At 33.5% G+C, this 22,374-nt stretch overlaps 3 protein-coding genes across 10 annotated transcripts in view; 2 read left to right on the forward strand and 1 right to left on the reverse strand.

Annotated features, from left to right (window-relative positions):
* Positions 1-4,738, forward strand: part of LOC128874361 (putative glycerol kinase 5) — a 6,142-nt gene extending 1,404 nt beyond the window's left edge. The window contains exons 2-12 of one of the 2 annotated variants that reach the window (XM_054119049.1): positions 976-1,069; positions 1,147-1,246; positions 1,336-1,495; positions 1,870-1,984; positions 2,132-2,325; positions 2,997-3,123; positions 3,236-3,340; positions 3,481-3,575; positions 3,671-3,834; positions 4,037-4,170; positions 4,428-4,738. In XM_054119049.1, coding sequence (XP_053975024.1) covers positions 976-1,069; positions 1,147-1,246; positions 1,336-1,495; positions 1,870-1,984; positions 2,132-2,325; positions 2,997-3,123; positions 3,236-3,340; positions 3,481-3,575; positions 3,671-3,834; positions 4,037-4,170; positions 4,428-4,570 — 1,431 coding nt within the window. In that variant the 3' untranslated portion in view covers positions 4,571-4,738. Of the gene's footprint in view, positions 1-975; positions 1,070-1,146; positions 1,247-1,319; positions 1,496-1,869; positions 1,985-2,131; positions 2,326-2,996; positions 3,124-3,235; positions 3,341-3,480; positions 3,576-3,670; positions 3,835-4,036; positions 4,171-4,427 lie in introns of those variants that run through there. The other variant, XM_054119050.1, reaches the window with a different exon arrangement.
* Positions 4,739-6,899: 2,161 nt separating this feature from the next.
* Positions 6,900-19,084, forward strand: LOC128874359 (aldehyde dehydrogenase, dimeric NADP-preferring). Of its 7 annotated transcripts, XM_054119044.1 has the most exons (13): positions 8,341-8,442; positions 9,386-9,509; positions 13,655-13,692; positions 13,755-13,898; positions 13,980-14,075; positions 14,174-14,395; positions 14,482-14,645; positions 14,707-14,937; positions 15,026-15,226; positions 15,782-15,897; positions 17,234-17,369; positions 17,443-17,596; positions 18,562-19,084. In XM_054119044.1, exons 1-13 carry the CDS (start codon positions 8,356-8,358, stop codon positions 18,580-18,582), a joined length of 1,734 nt encoding a protein of 577 aa, XP_053975019.1. In that variant the 5' UTR covers positions 8,341-8,355; the 3' UTR covers positions 18,583-19,084. The 7 variants fall into 7 exon arrangements, 6 of the variants coding, with proteins under 6 accessions (XP_053975020.1, XP_053975019.1, XP_053975017.1 ...); XM_054119045.1 differs by lacking the exons at positions 8,341-8,442; positions 18,562-19,084 and adding an exon at positions 6,900-7,036 and having other exon boundaries at positions 17,443-17,953; XR_008456634.1 differs by lacking the exons at positions 17,443-17,596; positions 18,562-19,084 and adding an exon at positions 16,575-16,690 and having other exon boundaries at positions 17,234-17,368.
* Positions 19,085-19,200: 116 nt separating this feature from the next.
* On the reverse strand, positions 19,201-21,759 carry LOC128874362 (COP9 signalosome complex subunit 1). Its single transcript, XM_054119051.1, has 5 exons — positions 21,430-21,759; positions 21,064-21,156; positions 19,871-20,992; positions 19,655-19,789; positions 19,201-19,575 (listed from the first exon to the last, which is right to left on the reverse strand). The coding sequence occupies exons 1-5, from the start codon at positions 21,454-21,456 to the stop codon at positions 19,519-19,521; spliced, it is 1,434 nt and encodes a 477-aa protein (XP_053975026.1). The 5' UTR covers positions 21,457-21,759; the 3' UTR covers positions 19,201-19,518.
* Between the last annotated feature and the right edge of the window lie 615 nt (positions 21,760-22,374).

Consider the following 22,374-nt stretch of genomic DNA (forward strand, 5'->3'; position numbering starts at 1 on the left):
TAATCAACGGTTCTGAAATACTCAATAATTGAATTCTAGAAGTCTATGAACTCCCACTGAAGTAAATAAAATAGTATTAAACAGTGGATCGCGAGGACAATTGTCTGAATCGACTTTCCAATAATTCTTCCACGTGAAACTCGGAACTGCTGCGGTTTCAAACCCGGTGTTTATTTGTTACCGTAATCCACGTTCGCGTGAACCGGTTCTAAACAGCTTCTCGCGTAATATCGTAATTATACGTTATCCGTAGCGAAATATTGCCGAGGAACGACAAGTTTACGTGTTAGTGGGTTATTTACACTTGAACGCATTATCTATTAATCCAGTTACGCTTGACACTGAGTTTATCGTACTAATTCGGGCAGAATTAATTCGACCTACAGAGTGTTATTAAACATATATAGGCCACGAATGTGAGAAATACTCAGCGATCAAATGATATATGTAACTGTATGATATATGGTTTAAGTAACGTTTAAGTATCACGAACCAACAGGGAAACATTCATTCATTGACCTTGGCGAAACATGTTTTCTTGGTAATCATCGCTGCATCGATCTCCTGAAAATTATTGTTCAGGGCATTCGAAAATGTTTTGGCATCTTCAGTAAATAAAATTCGTTCATAAAAAGAATGTGTTGTTTTTCTATTTTTTAATTTTGTAATGATTACTGAAGGGGTTAAGGAAATCTGTCTAAATTAAATGATAGGTTTGATATTTTCAAATAAATGTTTCATTATAAATATGTACATGAATAAACTTTACACTTGTATATATTTATAATGAAATATTTCTTTGAAAATATCAAACCTATCATTTGATTTAAACAAATTTCTTTAATAGACGTAGAAATTACGAATATTTATGGGATTGATTGTACATATATACTAGAATCTATCGTAAAGTATAGCTATAAGTTGATAGAATGTTGTTCACGCAATCAAAAACAAGTTTCTTTTCGAAATCTTCAGGTTCAGCTCCTGTATCCCCAACCAGGCCACGTGGAGATAGACCCAGACGAGTTATGGAGGATCATAGTAAAAGTAATCAAGACCACTATAGAAGGTAATATATTTATTCGATAGCTGATCTTAAGGAAACGATCTACGCATTGACCAAAGTTACATGTTCATCAATCACAGACAGCGGAATAAAACCAGAATCCATTGTCTGCCTCGGAATATCCACGCAACGAGGAAGTTTCACAACGTGGAACACGAAGGATGGGAGACACTATCACAAGTCAGTACAGACCCTCTTTGTTCTCCCTGCTATGCGTTTAATTTTAATATCAGCCTTTCATGTCAATGACCAGTTGTCGTGTATTTCAGCTTCATAACGTGGAAAGATCTCCGCGCTGACGATATGGTGAAAGAATGGAACTCCTCCGCGACAATGAAAGGGCTGCGATTAGGGTCGCAGATTTTGTACACGCTCTCCAGGAGGAAACGATTCCTGGCTGCGAGTGTTTTTAAATTCATGAACACGCAGGTTCGTTTCCTTAGATACCTTGTTCGCGTATACTTAGAACTTGGGAATATTGAGGAATCGGTTACGAAACACTCTTGAATTTCTTTACGAAAGATGTAATGACTTACAAGCTTATGACCTTGGATATCAATTATTTCATTTCATTTCATGATTTATCGACGCGTTCGTCTGGTACATGGCAGTCTAAAAACCATCATGGTTTGAATAAAAAACAATTGAGCTACACAGTAATGTAAAAGTATGGTGAACTTGATTTTTTTATTTACACTATTACGATTCTTAAATTTTCTTTTCCTTAATCATTTCGAAACCACTCGAGTACTTTGATTTCCGTGCTGTTTATTTTCAATCGTTTATTTTACACTGAAATTTAGATGTCTCTGAGGTTATTATGGGCCCTGCAACACGTGGCAGGTTTACAGGAGGCAGCGAACAATGGAAATGCAGTTTTCGGAGGGGTTGATTGCTGGCTTTTGTATAAACTTACCGGTACGAAACCAAACATGTTAAAAAAAAAAAACAACCACGTTATTCATCATACGTGAATGAAATTGTATAACCAGATCGTCGCGTTCAACGTCGACAGAAAGGACATTCTGCTGAGCAATTGGTTTCTGCAACGTGTTTTCTTCATAGGGAAGCACGTGACGGACATTTCAAGCGCATCAGCAACCGGAATTTACGATCCATTCACGATGACCTGGTCCAATATAATAATAAACCTGCTGAAACTCCCGCATAATATCTTTCCTGAAGTGGTGGACACAACTGGAGATTTTGGGGTGACTCCAAAGGAAATATTCGGTGTCGAAATCCCGATACTTTGCTCGGTAAATTCTTCCATAATTACTTTAATACGTTGACTCCTAGACCTAATACACTTGAAAATTTCTACTGCGATTAAATTTTGTTTACAGACTATTGGAAACTGGGCAATCAAACATTTATCGTAGTATTTATTTTTGTGACTTCGTCGAAATTCGAGAATTTCGTTCGAATTTATTTTCATTAATAGTTAACTTTGAGATTTAATTTTATTACTCATGGGTGACATGGCGATGAAATTTATTTTCTTTAACAGTTAACTTTCAGAATTAATTTTATTACATATGGGTGACATGGCGATCAACGTGTTAATGTGTCGTTACTTTTATTTTAACCTGTTTACAATAGAAGATTGTTAAATAATGCAATGTTCTGCAGTATCAAATTTGGAATACCTTTTTTTCTGACGAAAATTTATATATTTATTTATTTATTTATTTATTGCTTTTAAACCGAATATGGTTTATATAACATATACGTTACATGAACATATTAACATATTGCTTAACATCTTAATGCGCCTTTTTTACATAGATTAACTTAAAACTAGTTTGTATAGCGTCTGTATGCTTACATTATTTTAATGAAATGAAATGAAATTATAATAATAATAATTATTTAATCTAAATTTGACGAGAATATTATTTGACTCTGACGAGAATCTTATTTAAAGTAGATGGCAGATCAGTGCGCGTCGCTGTTTGGTTCAGGATGCACGGAGCCAGGAGATTTGAAGATTACCATGGGGACAGGGACATTTTTGAATGTTAACACGGGAACAAAGGCGCACGCTTCTATCACAGGTAATTATGCACCAACTACAATCTACCTAGGAATATATCTACCTAGGAATCAAATTCCTGAACCATCTGCTTCATCGCGCATCTTATTACATTCTTTCCCATTTTTCAACAGGTTTATATCCTGTAATCGGATGGAGAATTCGCGATGAACTGGCGTACGTAGTAGAGGGTGCATCGAACGACACTGGAGTCCTCGTGGAATGGGCCAAAAAGATTGGTAACTGTATTAATCGTACAGCAAACGCAGAGTAGTTCTCTTAATAATGAAAATAAAATTAACAGATGGATTGCTTTTTAATAAAATTCAATGTATGTTTCCCGACAAGTCTCGAATTTTAAAGACGCAGTTTGTTTCAGGCATCATTACCGATCCTTCTGAGACTTCGAGCATAGCAAGCGCCTTGAACGATTCCGATGGAGTATACTTTGTGCCAGCCTTCAGTGGACTGCAAGTACGTTTAATTAAAATGATCGTTTAGTGAAATGATTGAAAAGAGAATTCTTCCGTCGAGTATAATTCACATAACATGTCATGACTTTTTTACAGGCTCCTATCAATGATTACTCTGCAGCTACTGGGTTCGTCGGGATAAAACTCACGACAGAGAAGGGTCACATCGTTCGGTCCTTGCTGGAAAGTATCGTCTACAGGATATTGCTCCTTTACGAGTCCCTCTGCGATGAAACTTGTTTCACGTATCGCAAAATACGGTCAGAATGGAGCATTTTCTAAAAATACAATTTCAGCAGGTTATCGAAGTCGTTGTTTATTCAACGGGAATAAATAAAAGATCAAAATTCAAAAAGATTTATTCCTCCGATCTTGTTCAAGTTTAATGAATACAGTCTGTCAATGAAATATGTATGAAACCATGTCTTGATCGCGTAATTATTATTTTGTATTGTTCCCCAGAGTCGATGGCGGAGTGTCCACGAATGATTTTGTACTACAATTCCTAGCAGATCTTACAGGTCTCGATGTGGAGCGCGCAACCAGCATGGAAATGTCTATTTTAGGAGTGACTTTTCTCGCTGGTTTACAATGCGGTATGCAAATTTGCTTCGTTCTATTCTTAACACGCGACGAGACACAATAGCATTCTCGCGACAAAAAGCGTTTTCGCCAAGAACATTTTCGTACAATAAAAATCAACCAGAGTTGGACAAAATTTTGACAAACATAATATTAAGAAAAAATTGTTATTAGCGCACATGCTAATCGACCATGAGTTGACATTGACACGCAACTGTGGGTATAGTGTTTCTCGTTACCCCATAATATCGATATTCCCATTTTCTTGCAGGTGTTTGGAAAGACAGAGAGGAGGTCCTCAAACTCCGTAAAGTCGAAACGATATTCAAATCAAACGAGGAGAATCGACAGCGATACCAGCCAATAATCGCTGAATGGAAACGAGCCGTCGAACGGCTCAGTCAGTGGTACTAAGAACCAACCGCACCAAAATGTACCAGTCAGGACATAATTTGCCAGCTAAACAGAACACGTATAAATACCATTGTGCCATAGTTAAGCCTCGTTAATAATGTTTGTCACTTTTATACGTCGCGCATTCCGTAACCACTGTAAATAAAGATAATTGACTTTTAAGAAAGATCAAGGAGACGTTTATTCCGCTTCAAAACACCAGATCATATAGTTGTTATGTAAAAATGATACACGTCCTGACAAAATACGTGCATACACGGTCTGTCTAAAAAGAAACCGAACTTTTGCTATAAAAAGAAAAAAAGTACAAGTAAAGTTTTTACACACACGTTTATTTACTCAAAATAATCTCCCTCTGCGTCAATACAGCGTGTAGACCGCCTAATTAACATTTCGAAGGACCTTTGCAGCTCCTGTTTTGGTAGCCCGTTTAGTACGACGGTTACAGCGGCCTGAATCTCCGAAATGTTGCTATAATGTGTCCCTTTCATTGGAATTTTCAATTTTGAGAAAAGAAAATAATCGCAGGGAGACAGATCAGGCGAGTAGCGTGAATGATCCAAGGTAACAATGCCAATTCCAATGAAAGGGACACATTATAGCAACATTTCGGAGATTCAGGCCGCTGTAACCGCCCTATTAAACGGGCTACCAAAAAAAGGGGCTACAAAGGTCCTTCGAAATGTTAATTACGCGGTCTACACGCTGTATTGACGCAGAGGGAGATTATTTTGAGTAAATAAACTTTACTTGTACTTTTTTCTTTTTATAGCAAAAGTTCGGTTTCTTTTTAGACAGATCGTGTATATGGGACACGATTTGGATAGTGCGCGGTTGAAAGATCGTTGTGAATACGTACGTTATCTTTTCGTTTAATCAAAAGCGTCTTTTATGGTAGGTGGAGGGGGCAATTATGAAACGGTTAAAATACTTTTCATCTCAAGTTTTGTGTCACTTGGACAGTTTTAGGATAGCTTGAATGTCCTTGGAACCATCTGGAACAACAACGTTCAAGGTGACAGAGGAATAGATGATCTATTCAAATTGACAGTTCGGTAGAAGCACATAAGAAAATTGAACGTTCTGGAAGAAGGACACATTGTGCGTGTGCATTTGGATTCCTATTAAAATTGCAATCACTTCATCGATTTTCATCGTAATACGATGGTTCAACCCCATAGTTAGAAGTTTCAGTTTTCTGACGTGGTGAACTTGCGAAAATTTTCAATGGAAAACCGAACGGTGAAACGGTCTATTTCTCCTCTATTAATAAACAAAATCTGCTGTTATCCGATATTTAATCCGACCTAATGTAATAGCAATCTGTCCAAAGAGAAAATCGAAACGTTATCATTTCTGTCATAAGCCATCGTTTATTTATAGAAATAGATACACGCGTAATTATTTCAATTGAGCTAAATAACAATTGATAGAGATTACGCAGGAAACTTTCACGGTTACGGGTACGACACGTACCCTTGCGCAGGATAATTGAAACACACATGCAAGAAGGCTAGATCTCGACCTGAGGAGAAAGTTAGATGAAAGTCAATGAGCACGAGAGTTAGAGAGAATTCAGGGAAACGATACAGACAAATGGGTATGACGGAAACGAAAGTGTAGTGAAACCACCACGAGCAAACGACAATACGTTTCGGTTTATGATCCTTAATTGCTGCAGGTTTTTCTTTCGAACAAGTTACGTAATTTTATATCAGCTTCGTAAGCACAGATCATTTAAATTTATTTGCATTCGTTGAAAAACGACGCATCACAAAAATCACGCGTAATAATTACCTTTCCTCGATCTAAATGCTATTCAAATTTCAAAATCACTTATCTTCGAACATTGCTCACAGTTGTGACATACCTAAATGGATGTAAAGAATGCTTCAACTCGAAGATCACTCGATCTAAATAAGTTCAAATCTGCTTTCATTAATCAGTAAAACATCGCTAACCATTATGTAACAAAAGTTCACCATGTAACAATTATAATTACTCGATTTGAATACTATTCAAACTTCAAGATCACTTATCTTCGAACATTGCTCACAGTTGTGACACATCTAGATGGATGTAAAGAATGCTTCAACTCGAAGACTGCCGGGTCCCAATTTAAGTTCAAATCAGCCCCAAACAATCAGCAAAACACGGGTAACCATCGTGTAACAAAAGACAATAGAGTGTTCGCTGCTTCTATGTAAATAAACGCGACCCCGACATTTTTGACTCGATGCATAAGTTATGGTGAACTTCCTCCCCTTCCCCGCTGGCTGCTTCCGCTCAGGTCGCTTCTAAAATTGAGTCAATCGCCGTTCGATATCCAGTCGGTACGATCTACGTTGCTTCACGTCGACGACTGTGCTGCGCTTTAAAACCCACCGTTCTTATAAACCTGATTTGAACTTACAGCAATTGTGAATACACGTGATCTCTAGTGATAGAATTCAAAAATTCAAAATGGTGAGTGGCGGTTCATCTCTGCGGGATGAAGTGAATCATTCTTTATCCCATCGTTGAAATCTCCACGCGCCTGACTAAAAACACTTCAAAAAAGTGTTACAAATGCTAAGGAAATATCGCGCATTTATACATATCAATTCGAACAATCGTAACTGGAAAAAATTGCAATTATTAATGTGATCTGTTACCGAAGTCGAGCATCTCGAATGTTCGTATCTAGATCAAGCATTCAAATCGCCTAGATTTCCATCCATTATCGAGCATGGCAACATGATTACTTTGTTATAAAACTTGTTGGAGGAGATCATTTAAATTGCTATTAGGGTACGTAAATGCAGTGGCGGGTATAGAATCATTGAAATCTCAAGCTGAGATAACTAATAACACAATGGTAGAAAACTTTGGACCTTTTCGCGAAAAGAAATTTAAACAATTGCTCGTACGTTTTGTGTACATTTACAAGTGCATTTTACAAATATAGATATACTTTAAGAAATGTTATATTAGAAACCTATATGTTTACAAAATGGTAATCATATTAAACAATTTTTAAATGACAGCTCTTTGGAGCCCTTTCTGCATGAGAAATCGAAGCTTCGTTGTTAGATCCTTTTCTACATAAATGTCACGCTCTGCACAATAGTGAGACACAATAGACTCATTGAAATCTCAAGCCGAGATAACTAATAACACAATGGTAGAAAACTTTAGACCTTTTCGTGAAGAGAAATTAAAACAATTGCTCGTATGTTTTGTGTACACTTACAAGTGCATTTTACAAGTATAGATATACTTCGAGAAATGTTATATTAGAGACCTATATATTTACGAATGGTAATCATATTAAGGAATTTTTAAATGGCAGCTCTTTGGAGCCCTTTCTGCATGAGAAATCGAAGCTTCGTTAAGTCACGTTACATCCTTGTCTACATAATAGTGTCTGCAAAATAGTGAGACAAACTGGTTCTAGTCAGGTAAACATAATTACATTCCTCTGGCATACCTGCGGGTTCTGAGGACATAAACAAGCCCATCTACGTTTGATGTCATCGCTAATGAAGCACACCGTGCTCGGAAGTGCAGGATTCTTCGGAAAAAGTGACGCAACGTTTGCACTATGCGCTGAATTATAGTATTGAGTAGAGACTTGTAGTTATTCTAATAACTCAATGGCGGCAAACTTTGGACTTTTTCGCGAAAAGAAATTTAAAAAATTGCTCGTATCCTTTGTGTGGGTTTACAAGTGCATTTGACAAGTGTAGATATACGTATTTCAATAATTATATGTTTGATTTCTATTTGTGCATTATCCGATTAAAATGATCAAGCATCATACGGTGGTGATTATACGCGCCAATCACGCTGCATTGACGTATATTAAAGCGACGCCCGCCGTAGAGAAAAACGTACAAAAAAAAAGTTTCATTGACTTAGATGACTTTCATATAGCCCCGTCCGCATAATGTTGTCGATTTTGACAACATATAGTTAACTTGCACGACTAGCCTTGCTGATTCATTACCATTTTTCATGAGAGGGCAAATGATACCATCTGATGAAACCAATCTGTTTATGTTTACATCAACACACACTTCATGATGAAACCAATCTGTTTATGTTTACATCAACACACACTTGAAGATTAATGATACAAGATTCGTTTCTGATTTGCATAGAGCAATGTTTTCCAAATTATGTGTTTCATCTTGTGTGTAATTCATCTTTCTTAATTGAAACAAAACTAAATAGGAATATAATTGTAATATAATTGTAAATAGGAATATAATTGTAATATAATTGTAGAAATAGAATATAATTGTTGAGGAATTTCCAGTTCGTCTATAGATGTCATACGTAGTTGGATTTATAAATCGATAGATCATCTGAAGTATTGACTGATGGATTTTTTCCTTTTCGTGTAAATGCATATTGATTGTACCAGCTGTAATGATTCTTTAACGACACATTAAAAGAAATATTCCTATGTAGTAATCATAACATCCACGGAGTGCATTCTTGGTTTTTTATCGTATAATGGATCTCGTTAAAAGGTGACCAGGTGAAAGGAAGCATTGAATTACATTTGCCTGTAGGCATGGGAACTGCTGTTTAAAGATAAGCGGTGGAACAAAAATGACAATTGGGTTCTTTCAGGAAACCCTTAGTATATTAATAAATGAATAGAACGGATACACCATAAGTTTTCATGTCAAGAAGTCATGAATATTTCTGTGAAGCAATTGGTTTAGCCAGGGGTGCAACAAACTTTGCTTTAAAAACATGAGAGTTTGAAAATAATAACAGAAAATTGTCCTGCGCGAAAATAAATAACAAAAATTGCATTTACAGACGGAAGTAGTTATTGACATACCAGAGGGAAAGCAAGTGCCGTCGCCGACAGAAGAAAATAACGAGGACCCAAAAAATTGTCGAATCGATATTCAGCCAGATCTATCGAACGACGATGAATCGGGTGAGTGAATTTAATAATACGCAATTGCATCTTGAAACGATCACTGTGCCTCTATTTATGAAAATAAAAATGTTGAAGGAATTAAAGAGTGACTGGTGCAAAAAGTAAAGATACGACGAAAGTTTTATTTGTCAGTTAGAGATAACGATAACCAATCCAGCTTAATCATATTTGTTTGATAGGTCGATTGTTATGTAATCGCGAGTCTCTACTTGACCCATTACACTACACTTGACCATTATCCATCGTTGCTTTAGATGAAATCGCCTTAGTGGATCACGAGTTAATTAATTTAGCTGTCGTCAATACGTAAATCCTAAATAGATGTTCACTTTGAAACTTCAAATTGAATGTTTCGCAAGTTCTAGACGCTGTATTCTATTCGATAAATATTTCACGCTAGGTCACCCCCTCTTCTTAAGAACTCCTGGAGACGGAACAGGTTGACTATACCAGATAGGGTAGTCATAAAAACCAGTTGAAAATGTTCGTTGAAATTAGTATGTAATCGGAGTACATTCGTACAAGGTTTAGAAAAGAGACTATAGCAGAGTTTGCTAAACAGAAGTGATCTTTGATATCCTTACAAAGAAAAAAAGAAGCAGGAAAAGTCCAACTTATAATAAATGTAATACGTCTCGTGTGTGAAATTCGTGTGTGTATATTTGATTAAAAAGTAAAAAGAATAATTTTTAATCATTTTCAACTAGAAACAAAATAGGACTTGTGTTTTATAGGGCCTTAATGCGATATCAATATTAAAAAATGCCACCCTCGATCGATCATGTGAAGATTAACGTAGAACCTTCGCCAAAAGTGTATGATAATATTTGCGGTACGAATTGTTGAAGATACAATGTTTTTACTGAATCGTGCATTTTTGTAATACCTTTTTTTTAGCACTGTGAACGTGAATGTTTGCAACTTGTAATGCGTAGTTTTAATAGATGCACATTGAGCACTGATTGAAAAAACCAAAATCTACCAGAAAACATTAACTGAACTATTTTTGGTATTAAAGACTATGACAGCCAAGCTGGTCCATCTTATAATAAAGACTACTTTTTGCTGGTTCCTCATTCCGATCAACATCGTATAGTAAAACAATAAAAAATAATCACACCGACAACGTACCTGACACTTGTATTTATCGTCAATGAGCCTTCAGAAACTAGTTTAAAATTTTCATATACAATGACGTCGACTTACATCACTGGCAGTATTACAAAATATTGAATCTCAATGTACGTTATTGCTTTCGTGTGTCCAATAAGTATAATAAACTCCCTTTGTTTTCTTTCTTTCTACGCGATCCTAAATTACGAAACAAAAAATGCAATTTTAGTTTTAGCCAACTAAAAACTTTAACATTTCCCATTGTATCTCCATAAGAATATTATCAATGAATTGATTAGATTTCTTTTGATAAAAATAAGTCCACCCTCTATATTTATAAATTCCTACTTCTTCGTATATATTACTTTAAATTTGAAACCCAGATATAAATTTCAAATAAAAGATTTGAATTATACCGCCGTTACACTGTGGATAAAAATTGTAATTAATTAAATTAAAGACTGTTTCCTGAATAAATAAAATTTTAATTGTTCGCAGATAAGTTGCTATGCTTTGATTTTATTAATTATTTATTATTTAAATCAAATGTTACCCACTGTGTAACAGTGTTGCTTGCTGAGTATGTTACCGATTCGAGTCATAAATTTATTTAGTGCTGCCATCTGCAAAGATCCACAGGAAAAGACCTTTTTACCGGTTAAGATGAGTATAAAGTAAACAGAAATTGCAGTATCTCTTCCTTACTTTATCAGTGTCATTTCAGTCTTTTTCCGCCTTTCTCTGGAGTAAGTGCTGTAAGTAAGATCTGTGCCTCGTCAACTAAATGGTGTCATTAATCGCCCCAAATTATTATTCTTTTCCGGCTTACTATCATTTGTAATGTTTGTATTGGTTATCAAATATTCTACTTCCTCAGCTCCTCTTATTAACGAATTGTTTCTTTTTAAATTTTAACAAATAATCTCACACTTATAAAAACTATTACTCTTATTTTTACTCTTGTATTTAATTACCTTTCATGTTAACATTCTTACATTCATAATGAACAGTGTATACCATAACAATTGTTATGGTATGTGTATATTAATATACATATAATTATACCGGCTGTGGCCGGACAGGTGGTACAATCGAGCAGAGGGTGATACTACATGTAAGAATAAGTTGCAAAAAAGGAATAACAATTTTTCGTTCGACGCTTCGTTTTCGAGAAAATCGAGTTTGAAAATTCTATCCAGTACGCGTGCACTGTACCGCCTCTAGGTTTAGATATGTATTATAAATAAGAAATGTTAATGTATGGATAATACATTTATTAATTTTATTGACATTTCTAACGTTAATCACATAACATTTTTTAATAAACTATTTAAAGTGCTGTCTTTGTTGACGCGTACATATCATTACCTTATTAGTCTAGTGCACGCATACTGGATAGAATTCTCAAACTTGATTTTCTTGAAAACGAAGCGTCGAACGAAAAAATGTTATTTCTTTTTTTCGACTTATTTTTACATGTAGTATCACCTTTTGCTCGGTTGTACCACACGTCGGGCCACGCCTTGTAAGTGTATGTAAAATTTGCGATATGGAATATCATTTTCCAGATAGTTGCGCGTGTATGATTCATTAATATTTTTAGAAACTTTCAAAGTTAAGCATGTGCAAATAATTTTTGTTATTATTTCTATAACACTCCGTCACGATCTATCAAACGTAACTAAAGAACTTTTAAGAGGCAATCAACTGCAATCAACTGCAATCAACGTTAATGGTTTCCACGTGAGATTCGTCAGCAATTTTGCACATCTGAAATTGCTCATTTGCGTTTTGTACGGCTGCGCGGTAAAATAACACCACCTTTGGAAAGACCTGTAAACAGTTGAACGGTTCCTGCATGAAGTAAACACTTGTTACGGAGACGAGTGCAAAGTACATTTATAAGAGATATTTTTTTCACTGAGGATTACAATAGTCTCAATACTTCAATACACAATTCTTGAGTCGTTTGGCATTATATTCAAGCAATTCATACATCATTTCGTCTGCAAATTCAGATGTGTATAAAATTTCTATATAATTTCACTAAGGCAATTAGGCATTTCGGACACCTTGTATACATCTAACAGTTTATTGAATTTTATTGTATAGTATACTACAATGGTAGGTAAGTATCAACATTAAATACTTGCATTTCTTTTTAAATGTTAATCATTTTTTTCCTATGAAGATTGTTAATCATCGTAAAAAATGTTATTTATTTCTGTATAATCACAATGGCACCATTTTTTTTTATCATTGTTTCCGTACAAATAACATCGATATTTTATAAATACTTTGTTAACGTTCGATTGCAAGCTACCTAAATTCAGCTGATTGCATAAACATGTGGATTAACTTCATATCCGCAAATTAAGAGAATTAATTATACATTCTGTTTTTACTGCTTTATTTGTTCTGAGTGACACCACCTGTTCAATATTTATGAGAGTACTTAGTAGCTTAATCATTTTTACGTGATGTACATAGTTTTGTTTAGAAATACAATGTATTAAAATAATTCTCTCTTAGTATATTAACAAATTACTCTTTTATATTTGTTAATATTTTATCATTATTTTCCCTACGGTTGATTCATATCAAAAGTTAAAACACTAAACCAAATTGATCATGAATCACTGTCAAATTAAAAGGTTATTTCTTTATCTTCTGTATGTGTCTTTTTCATTATTTTTTACTCTTTAAACATTTATAAATACATTCAGTTCATGCTAACCACTTAACCCAAGAAAGTGGCATTACATTACCAATGCGTCTTCCTTAAAGTAATTTGCTTTTGAATTGCACCAAATTTTTTTCCATATTTATTTAATGCTGACATCAATCTTATCTATGCTAATGACTTGATCTTTCACCTAGAAAGTTTGAAAAGTTTGTAAGGAACACAATGATTCTTGTATTACAAGTCAGTCTAATTTATTTATGTATTTAACCTTATTCACTATCACAAGTGATTTTATTGATTTTATACATTTCTTTGAGAATTTGTATGGTTTCTTTTATTTTAGTACAACCTAATGGTAAAATGCCAACAAACAATGCAGATGTAAGTATATTAGTTTTATTTAAATAATATAACTGCACACTTACTACTATCATATTTTCTAGATTGTTGAGAAAGCAAGGAATGCTTTCTATAGTGGCAAAACAAAACCATTAGAATGGAGGATAAAACAGTTGAAACAAATGCTTCGAATGTTAAATGAATGCAAGCCAGAAATTGTCTCTGCTCTTCATTCTGACTTACGCAGGGTAAAGTATTTTATTCATTACTTAGTATTGAAATATTTATCACATTTTATATGTTCATATTGTATACACTCCTATGTTTAGTGCAAATTTGAATCTTATGCTTTGGAAATACAAGTTCTAGAAGGAGAGATCAAACATATGATCATGAATATTAAACAATGGGCAGCTACTGAAAAGGTATGCTTCGTATTCATTTTGGGTATAACTGTATAATTTTAGAGCAACTATATGTAGCAATGTAAATATAATAATTGAAATGCACTCTTATGTTTCAGCCTCCAAAAGCAATGGTCAATATATTTGACAAAGTTGAAATTCGAAATGATCCATACGGTGTAGTTCTCATTATAGGTCCATGGAATTACCCTTTACAATTAACTTTAGTTCCCATGTCAGGTGCAATTGCTGCTGGAAATTGTGTTATTCTCAAGCCATCTGAAGTATCTCCTGCTACATCACAACTTCTATCACGAATTATTCCAAAGTATTTAGACACGGTAGATATTGCAATGAAAAATATAGTTTTTCAACTACATTGTCTCTTTCATGATGCGTTTTAAAATATTTTTATTTTATTACATAGGATTGTTTCCATGTTGTACCAGGAGGTGTCCATGAAACAACAGATTTACTCCAACAAAAATTCGATTATATATTTTATACAGGTTCTACTACAGTAGGAAAAATCATTCATCAAGCGGCAAATAAGTTTTTGACGCCTGTTACGTTAGAACTTGGTGGCAAAAGGTATAAGATTAAATTATATAACTTTAATTACATGGTAATTATTGACCACCTATATTTACAGCCCAGTATATCTAGATAGCACGGCAGATATGACTGTGGCTGCAAAAAGAATCCTTTGGGGCAAATGTATTAATGTAGGCCAAACTTGCATCGCGCCTGACTACGTTCTTTGTACTCCCGAAGTACAAAATAAATTTTTAAAGGAAGCAGAACACATTTTAAAGGAATGGTACGGCGATAATCCTAAGGAAAGTCCAGACTTAGCGCGTATAATTAGCGACAATCACTATCAGTAAGTATAGTTTCATAAGTACTTGTTTCTTATAAATATTTTTAATTTTATACTTTCACATGACTTTTCATTGAACTAATTTTTATAGCCGACTTGTAAAATATTTAAACGGAAATGGTAAAATAGCGTTAGGAGGAAGCTGTGATCCTACCGAAAAATTTATTTCGCCGACGATACTTGTCGATGTTAAACCCACAGATCCCATTATGCAAGAAGAAATATTTGGTCCTATATTACCATTTGTAAACGTAAATAATGCTTACGAAGCAATTAACTTCATAAATAGCCGGTAAGTTTTTAATTCAATCAATATTAATATTACAAATATTTTGACACATTTACAGTAGGAGCAATTGTTAGACGATAGTTACAAAATATGAAATTGAACTTACACTTTCTTAAAGTACGTATTTTTATTGAAAATTTGTTCGTATACTTACCACCCTTAGTTGTGCGTACCACCCTAATTTGTGTAATTGCAAATTACATAACAGTTAAATTATACCTGCACAATATTCTGTACATGTCATTGCGATGTAAATTTCCATTGTCCCAAATTATGACTATGCAAATTTTAGGTAAACCTATATTCAACACTTCCATATTAATGATATTGCAGGGTATGCCATGTATTTTTATTTCATGTCATTCTATCCAGCTTCGACTCTAAACATAAGCTAACAAGCACCTGTCTACAGTGCTTAGCATTACTGGCGGTACCAAGCAGTTTATTTTATTCATTTTCCATGCTTGAACTCGAATTTTTTATATACTTATTAATTTACATATCAAACACACATGCAGTACAAAAAAAGAATGCGCGGTGATTTTTTTTTGTATTTAGCGAGAGTCCACTTGTAATGTACATATTTACCAAGGACAAGGGGGTTCAAGAGTTAATAATAAATCAAACTAATAGTGGGAGTGTGGCAGTCAATGAAACAATAATGCAGTTTACTGGTGAGTCAGGATATTAGGTGAAGGTAGATAGCTTAATAATTTATGGATATAATTGGCAAATCTATTTTAATTCCTTATCTAATGGTAGCATTATAGTATGTATTGCCAATTCACATTCTTATTGATAACCATATCATCTTCTTTTGAATAAAAATATGTCCACGTTTAATTACAAAATCAATTACATTATTGTTTGGGTTTTAAATCAATTGGAACTTTCTTCTTCTACAGTTAATTAGTTTTCTCGTAGAGCATGCCTAGGTTTATTCCTGACACTTCTATGGACTTAGGTTGTTGAGTGAAATTTGAATATTGGTTTTCTATTGCATTATTAAATTATGTTGATACACATGATAATTGAAGGTTACGCGTTATTATTATCGTCCTGTAAGGTGATGGTGGCAAGTACCGTGATAATGGAATGATTGTTAGCTCTTCGTTTGTATAGCCCACTGCATTCGATACCAGCATAATTATGTATATACGTATAATTTAATCTAGATTGAAGATTTATTATAGTACTCCATCCCACAGTAAAATTTGATCTCAACTCTTATTTCTTTGAATTTTGAAGAAATATATTCTCTCTTTGAGATCAAGTTACAATTAATCTTGAGTGAGTTGTTATCATATTATATTGATTTTAATGATTTATATATTATTCATATTTTGCACAGGGAAAAACCACTAGCATTGTATATATTTAGCACAGATAATAAAAGTATATCATTATTTCTTGATAATACAAGTAGCGGTGGTACTTGTGTTAATGATTTACTTATGCATGCACAAGGTATTTGGTTTTTCTACTTTTATACACGTCTATATTCATTATTACAATATGCTTTTTTCTTTTTTAATGCACTAATGTAGAAAAATGCATGACTTATTCACATACATAATTATTTCTTTTTATAATCATACTTGCAATAAAGAATTAATATCACTCACGATGTAACCCTATCTCCTGGCTATTTAATGCTCTCAATCCTTCCAAGAACATAACATAATTTTTTATTGACTTTTTATATTCACGAAAATAATCATTATTTCGACGTGTTTCACAACACTCGGTTAATAGTTATTTCTTTGTGAAATAATTTCCGCAATTTTAATTTGCAGTTTGCTTGTTTTGATTTGTATTTCGCATCTTTGTTATCCACGCTTTGCTTGTAAAATCTTAATTTGCCGCTACTGTACATAAAATTTTATAATATTCTATATGCAGGGTATTTGTCTATTGGTGGTAATATTTCAAAAATGTAATCACCGATAGATGAACACTCTGTATAACGGCTACAGAATATCAATTTCACGTGAGATTTTGTTACTTCAGTTGATACTTTACCATTTGGTGGAGTTGGAGCTTCTGGTATAGGACATTATCATGGAAAATATACTTACGATACGTTTGTGCACAAAAAAGGGTGCCTTATCAAAGATTACAACAAAATAGCAGAAAAGTTGGCATCGTAAGTAACTTTCTCTGAATTTATTTCTAATTGCTACCAGGCCCTCAGTAACGAAGTAATTGGGTGGTTACAGGTGTCGTTATCCACCGTACACAGAGAAAAAATTATCATTCTTAGGAATGCTGGTTGCAAAACGACCCGATATACCAGGGATTAAGTATATTCCTCATCTATTAGCATTTGGATTGGGAATTCTCGTCACCTTTGGCGTTACAACCGCTTTAAAGGTATATAAATCGAGACGCATTTGATGCACCATGTAATTTTCATTCGCAACGCCAGATAATATATGTACTAGTTTCGCTTCCGCACAAATTACAGCCGTTGTCGTACTGCACATTGTTGATAAAATTTTGTACTCTGTAATCTTACAATTGAAATAGACTTGTTATATTCGATTTCTGAAAATGTGCTATAACTTTTTTTTATTTTTTATATATTTTATGTTATCGAATATTACGCACATTTTAACAAGTTAATGTTATGTTAATTGTAACCTGTGGTACAAAGAATTGTAAAGAGTATATTGTATATTTAATACATAATTTAGTTAATTTATTTCAAATATAATTTTTGTTATCATATTCTAGTCGTTGTTTAGTTGAACTCGCTTTTTTAGAGAAGTGTGTATATCATTGCCAAACATAGTGACGCGTCCAAGGAGGGTGAAAAGTGGCATTTGCACCCTCTTCCTGTTACAAATAACAATTTTCAGTTCATCCTCCTTGCTAAATTCCTAACCTCGTCACTGACTGAATATATAATCTCGAAGTTAACGATAATTGAAAGTTCATGTAACAAATTTTCGCGGATTGATAATAGCATAATAAAAGCAATATTTATATAATTTGCTATATAAAACCTCCAATTATCTTAATTTTCCTAATCAATCACATTTAAGTTAATTATTTCAGTCCTAAAAAAGGATAATAGTTAAAAGGTCAGTGTAATACTGTAATTAAGTTAAATAATAACAATTGAATATGAGTAAAATTAATGAGTAGTTTGCTTTCATTATTAACATATATATGATGTACTTCTATACAATACAATAGCTTAAAACTGTCATTATATACAATATCAAATAACACACAACACTGTATATGTTGGCTAACAGAGGTTTGGAATACAGACTAACAAAGTTATTGGCTGGAATATAAACAACTTAATAACAAGAGAATAACTTTTTCAGGCTCAAGAAGAGAATTTGTAGTGGAAGCTTTGCAATATTGTTATAGAGAATATATTGTTGCAATATTATAGATTTATGAATGTTATGCATGTATAATCTTTATAGTTGTTTTAATCTTTCTGTATTTATACACAAACTTTTTATATGAATATCACATGAAGGTAACTTTCTTTTATTTTAATATGAAATACTGACGAAAATTGTACTTTTACATCGGGAATATTTATTTTTCATTGTAAGCAATTCTAAAATTCAAGCTTCGATAACTAGACTTCTACCGAGACTGTAATAAAATTTATTGGATTATATGTGGATGTTACATAATCTATACAAGATATATAAAGTAACGTACAAATGTGTTGCCATAGAATTAAATATTTTTTTAAACGAATAAAAACGTGAACATTCCAATGTTTATATTAGAACTATATAGAATTATAAATTTCAATGTACAAGAGTTATACACTGTTTATACAATATTGTAATTAAATTACATACGAAATATAAAATAATGACTTTGGTATTTAATAAATAACTATTAAATTAACATAAAATATAAGACGAGTTGATTATAAATTAATTATGCAATTGTTTTTTCATCCATAAACTGGTACTAAAAAATGAGTACGCGTATGCATGAAAAACAGAATTTATATATTTATTGACAAAGTTTCTAGCGTACATCATATGTTATCAAAGATTTGTTCATATGTTATTAGCATTGTTTTGAAAATCCTAATTCTTTGCTTATAATATTTTACGATATATACATTCATGTTACGCAATATTTATTGAAAATCAATTTTCGATATCAGCATTTTAAATACAATTGATAACATGTCCAATGTGGTATCCAAGTATTTTCTCGTATCTTACTGACCATGGCAGTTCGTTATAACACATTTATCAACCAAAAGGTTAGCATAAGTCACAGTTCAATTTCTTACCACCATTGAACTATTGCTTCCACGTGACTGACATTTCACCTCCTTGAGTACTATCGCGTTGTGGGCTCTGTAAAAAGACATTATGAAGCACCATATAAGGTAAGCATGAATAATACGCCAAATTAAAGGTAAAACGATTTGATTACCTTAACATGTATTTGTTGCTTTAACATAGCAGCTCTTAGAATTAACATCCGAGTACGTCTCTGGTAATCTTTGCCGACGCTCATGGACTTTTCAAATGTTGTACTGCGTTGATCAACATCCTTTGCATACAGAATCTGAAAATACATAAGTTTATACGAAAATAAAAAAACTGCTAAGCATTGATAAATACCAATACCAACTTAAATAGTAATCACCTTATTGTGAGAGTCTATACGAGCTTGGATTTGACCATCAAGAATTAATTGCATGAGCTCGTCTTCTAACTCTGACACTGTTCTATTAAAAGCAGTCGCCATGCGTCTCATGTCTGCGCTCAAATATGGGCTGAAGTATTGTATTAACGCTCTATTTCGAATTTGTGTGTACAACACGTTAACGTGGGGCGCTATGTACATATCCAGTAATATATTATCCTTTATCTCGTCCAGTAGTTTCAAACACGACGCATATTTCGATTCGTAAAATTTAAAAATGATATCCCTTAATTGTGGTTCCAGTTCAAGGAACAATTTGAAGGAACTGCTAAAAATTACTTGCTTTTGCAATTCGTGTCTATCAAACGTAGCTAGAGCACAAAGGCCTCCATACAAAGCTACGTTTCCAGGTGACAATAACTCTGGACAATCACAATGATCCAACGACGCCTGGAGAAAGTGTCTCGCAGCCATTTTATATTTTCTTGTTGCTAATTCTGCCAAACCAGCCGCGACTTTTAACTTTGTAACTATGGACTGATTGTTATCTTTACCATGAACATCAGAGAAGTCTGGTGTACTTTCAGCCTTTGTAACGTAACTCAAAACGTGGGTCCAATTTTGCAAATAAACAGAGACTTTGATAACATTTAAACACATATTAACAACATGCTTGCCGCTAGTGCAATAATCACGTGCTCTGGAGTAACATTTTAAGGCATGTACAAGATCTCCACAATCGAGATAATGGTCTCCTAAATCATCGTGACCTCTCCTGATACTTTCTTTAATTGAATTACTTCTGTAGTTTTTTAGATCTGTATCAAATTTTTCTAATTTCAAAGCAGCCTTTTTGGAACGAGACTCGATCCAAACATAGTCCACGGTTAAGGTGTCTTGAGATGTTGACTCTGCCGCGACATCTGGTAATCCAGGATTGCCTACAGCTTGTGCTAACTTTTTATGTAATATCACATAAAGGGAAACATTATATGTTGTCATAACATAAGAAATAGCCATCTTTAAAGCTTCTATCCTTAACATTGGACAGTGATCGGCTATGTATATTAGCCTGTATAGTTTGGCAAGACCTGTATAGCTGTTGGCATAGACTTCCAAGTCCTACAAAAACAACAAAATAAAGAATATGCATATAAACATTTCTATACCTTAAAATGCTAAGTTGTACATACCAGTGTTGGGTTTTCCACGATATATGGTTCTTCCTCTGCATTGTCATTGTCCTCTGTAGGAGCATCGACTTGCATAGGTTCCACCACATTTTGCTAAATGCATAAGATACAGTTGAATAAAAAATTATCTACAATGTGAAAAGATGAATAGTTCTCAACATATAATATTCAGAATACCATTGCTACAGAAATCAGTATTCAAGATAAATGTAGTAAACTGAGGATGTTATTTAACAGTAACATTGAATCGACGATAACATAACGCGAAAAGAAAATATCATACAACTTTTGAATGAGTTACAATGAAAATCGTATCGTTGGATACTCGATTTGTCCATGGTTTTGCATGTTGTTTTGAAATATTACCTGAACGTCGTGAACTTGCAACGACATGTCAACGTTCTCCCTTGCGTTACACCTGAGCACACCTGAGGAACTACGAATGAAAACAAAACTTCACGAGCACAGTATGCAACAGAAAACGGAGTCATACACATGCATGACCGGTACAGGGTACAGTGCAGCCAATTGGACCAACTATCAACTAAACAATATATGTGATTATGTTCAATCCACAGAATAGTAATATAGAATCAGAACTCTTATCAGAGCCTTTCGTGTTCTGTATTTAGAGATTAGGGCCAGCCCTAGGCAAAATAAATATGCTTCTATAATATATTTGTATAATTCATTTTATGAATATGGAAAGATCCATGCACTGGTATTGTCATCTAGCGGCGAAATGCCAGAATTATACCAATAAAAAAAATACCACCAATTACAGATACAGTTAATTTATTACAATAAAATACATTATCAAATTAAATTAAAGCATCTCATACGTAATATACGTTAAACTATGCATACTTTTAATAAAAAACAGAAAAGAGGAAACTGTAATTTTTGCATATAATCGTGGCGCCATCTGTTCGGAAAACGCCAAAGTTTGTCGAGAATTAGTTCTTACTTTTGTTCGCGAGATGACGCAATTACTAAAAATATCACTGTTTTATCAATTTGAATCTTTATTTTATTATTTATAATTAAATTAGTGCATATTATGTGCAAAGCAACGTAAAACGATGCATATATTCAATAAAAAACAGAATATAAAAAAAATGTATTTTATTTTTTTTTTAAACTTGTTGCGCTTATTTTACGACAATCTTGAGCGTTTTACCACGAATGGCGCCACTATAACACGACAAAATTACAGTTTCCTTTTTTCTATTTTTTATTAAAAATATGCGTAGTTTATCGTTGTTTTACATATAATATGCACTAATTTAATTCCACAATGTATTTTATCGT

This window comes from Hylaeus volcanicus, chromosome 3 (genome assembly GCF_026283585.1).
Source record: "Hylaeus volcanicus isolate JK05 chromosome 3, UHH_iyHylVolc1.0_haploid, whole genome shotgun sequence".
In the NCBI taxonomy this organism is placed as follows: domain Eukaryota; kingdom Metazoa; phylum Arthropoda; class Insecta; order Hymenoptera; family Colletidae; genus Hylaeus; species Hylaeus volcanicus.

What these genes read in the sequence shown, in the direction of transcription:
- LOC128874359 (XM_054119042.1), top strand. Translation starts at nt 8,356, where the DNA reads ATGATCAAGCATCATACGGTGGTGATTATACGCGCCAATCACGCTGCA. An exon ending in TTCATTCTGACTTACGCAGG is followed by an intron (nt 13,899 to 13,979) that starts GTAAAGTATTTT and finishes TCCTATGTTTAG; the next exon opens with TGCAAATTTGAATCTTATGC. An exon ending in ATAGCAGAAAAGTTGGCATC is followed by an intron (nt 17,370 to 17,442) that starts GTAAGTAACTTT and finishes GGGTGGTTACAG; the next exon opens with GTGTCGTTATCCACCGTACA.
- LOC128874362 (XM_054119051.1), bottom strand. Translation starts at nt 21,456, where the DNA reads ATGTCGTTGCAAGTTCACGACGTTCAG. An exon ending in TGCAAGTTCACGACGTTCAG is followed by an intron (nt 21,157 to 21,429) that starts GTAATATTTCAA and finishes TTATGCATTTAG; the next exon opens with CAAAATGTGGTGGAACCTAT. An exon ending in GTATAGACTCTCACAATAAG is followed by an intron (nt 19,790 to 19,870) that starts GTGATTACTATT and finishes ATGTATTTTCAG; the next exon opens with ATTCTGTATGCAAAGGATGT.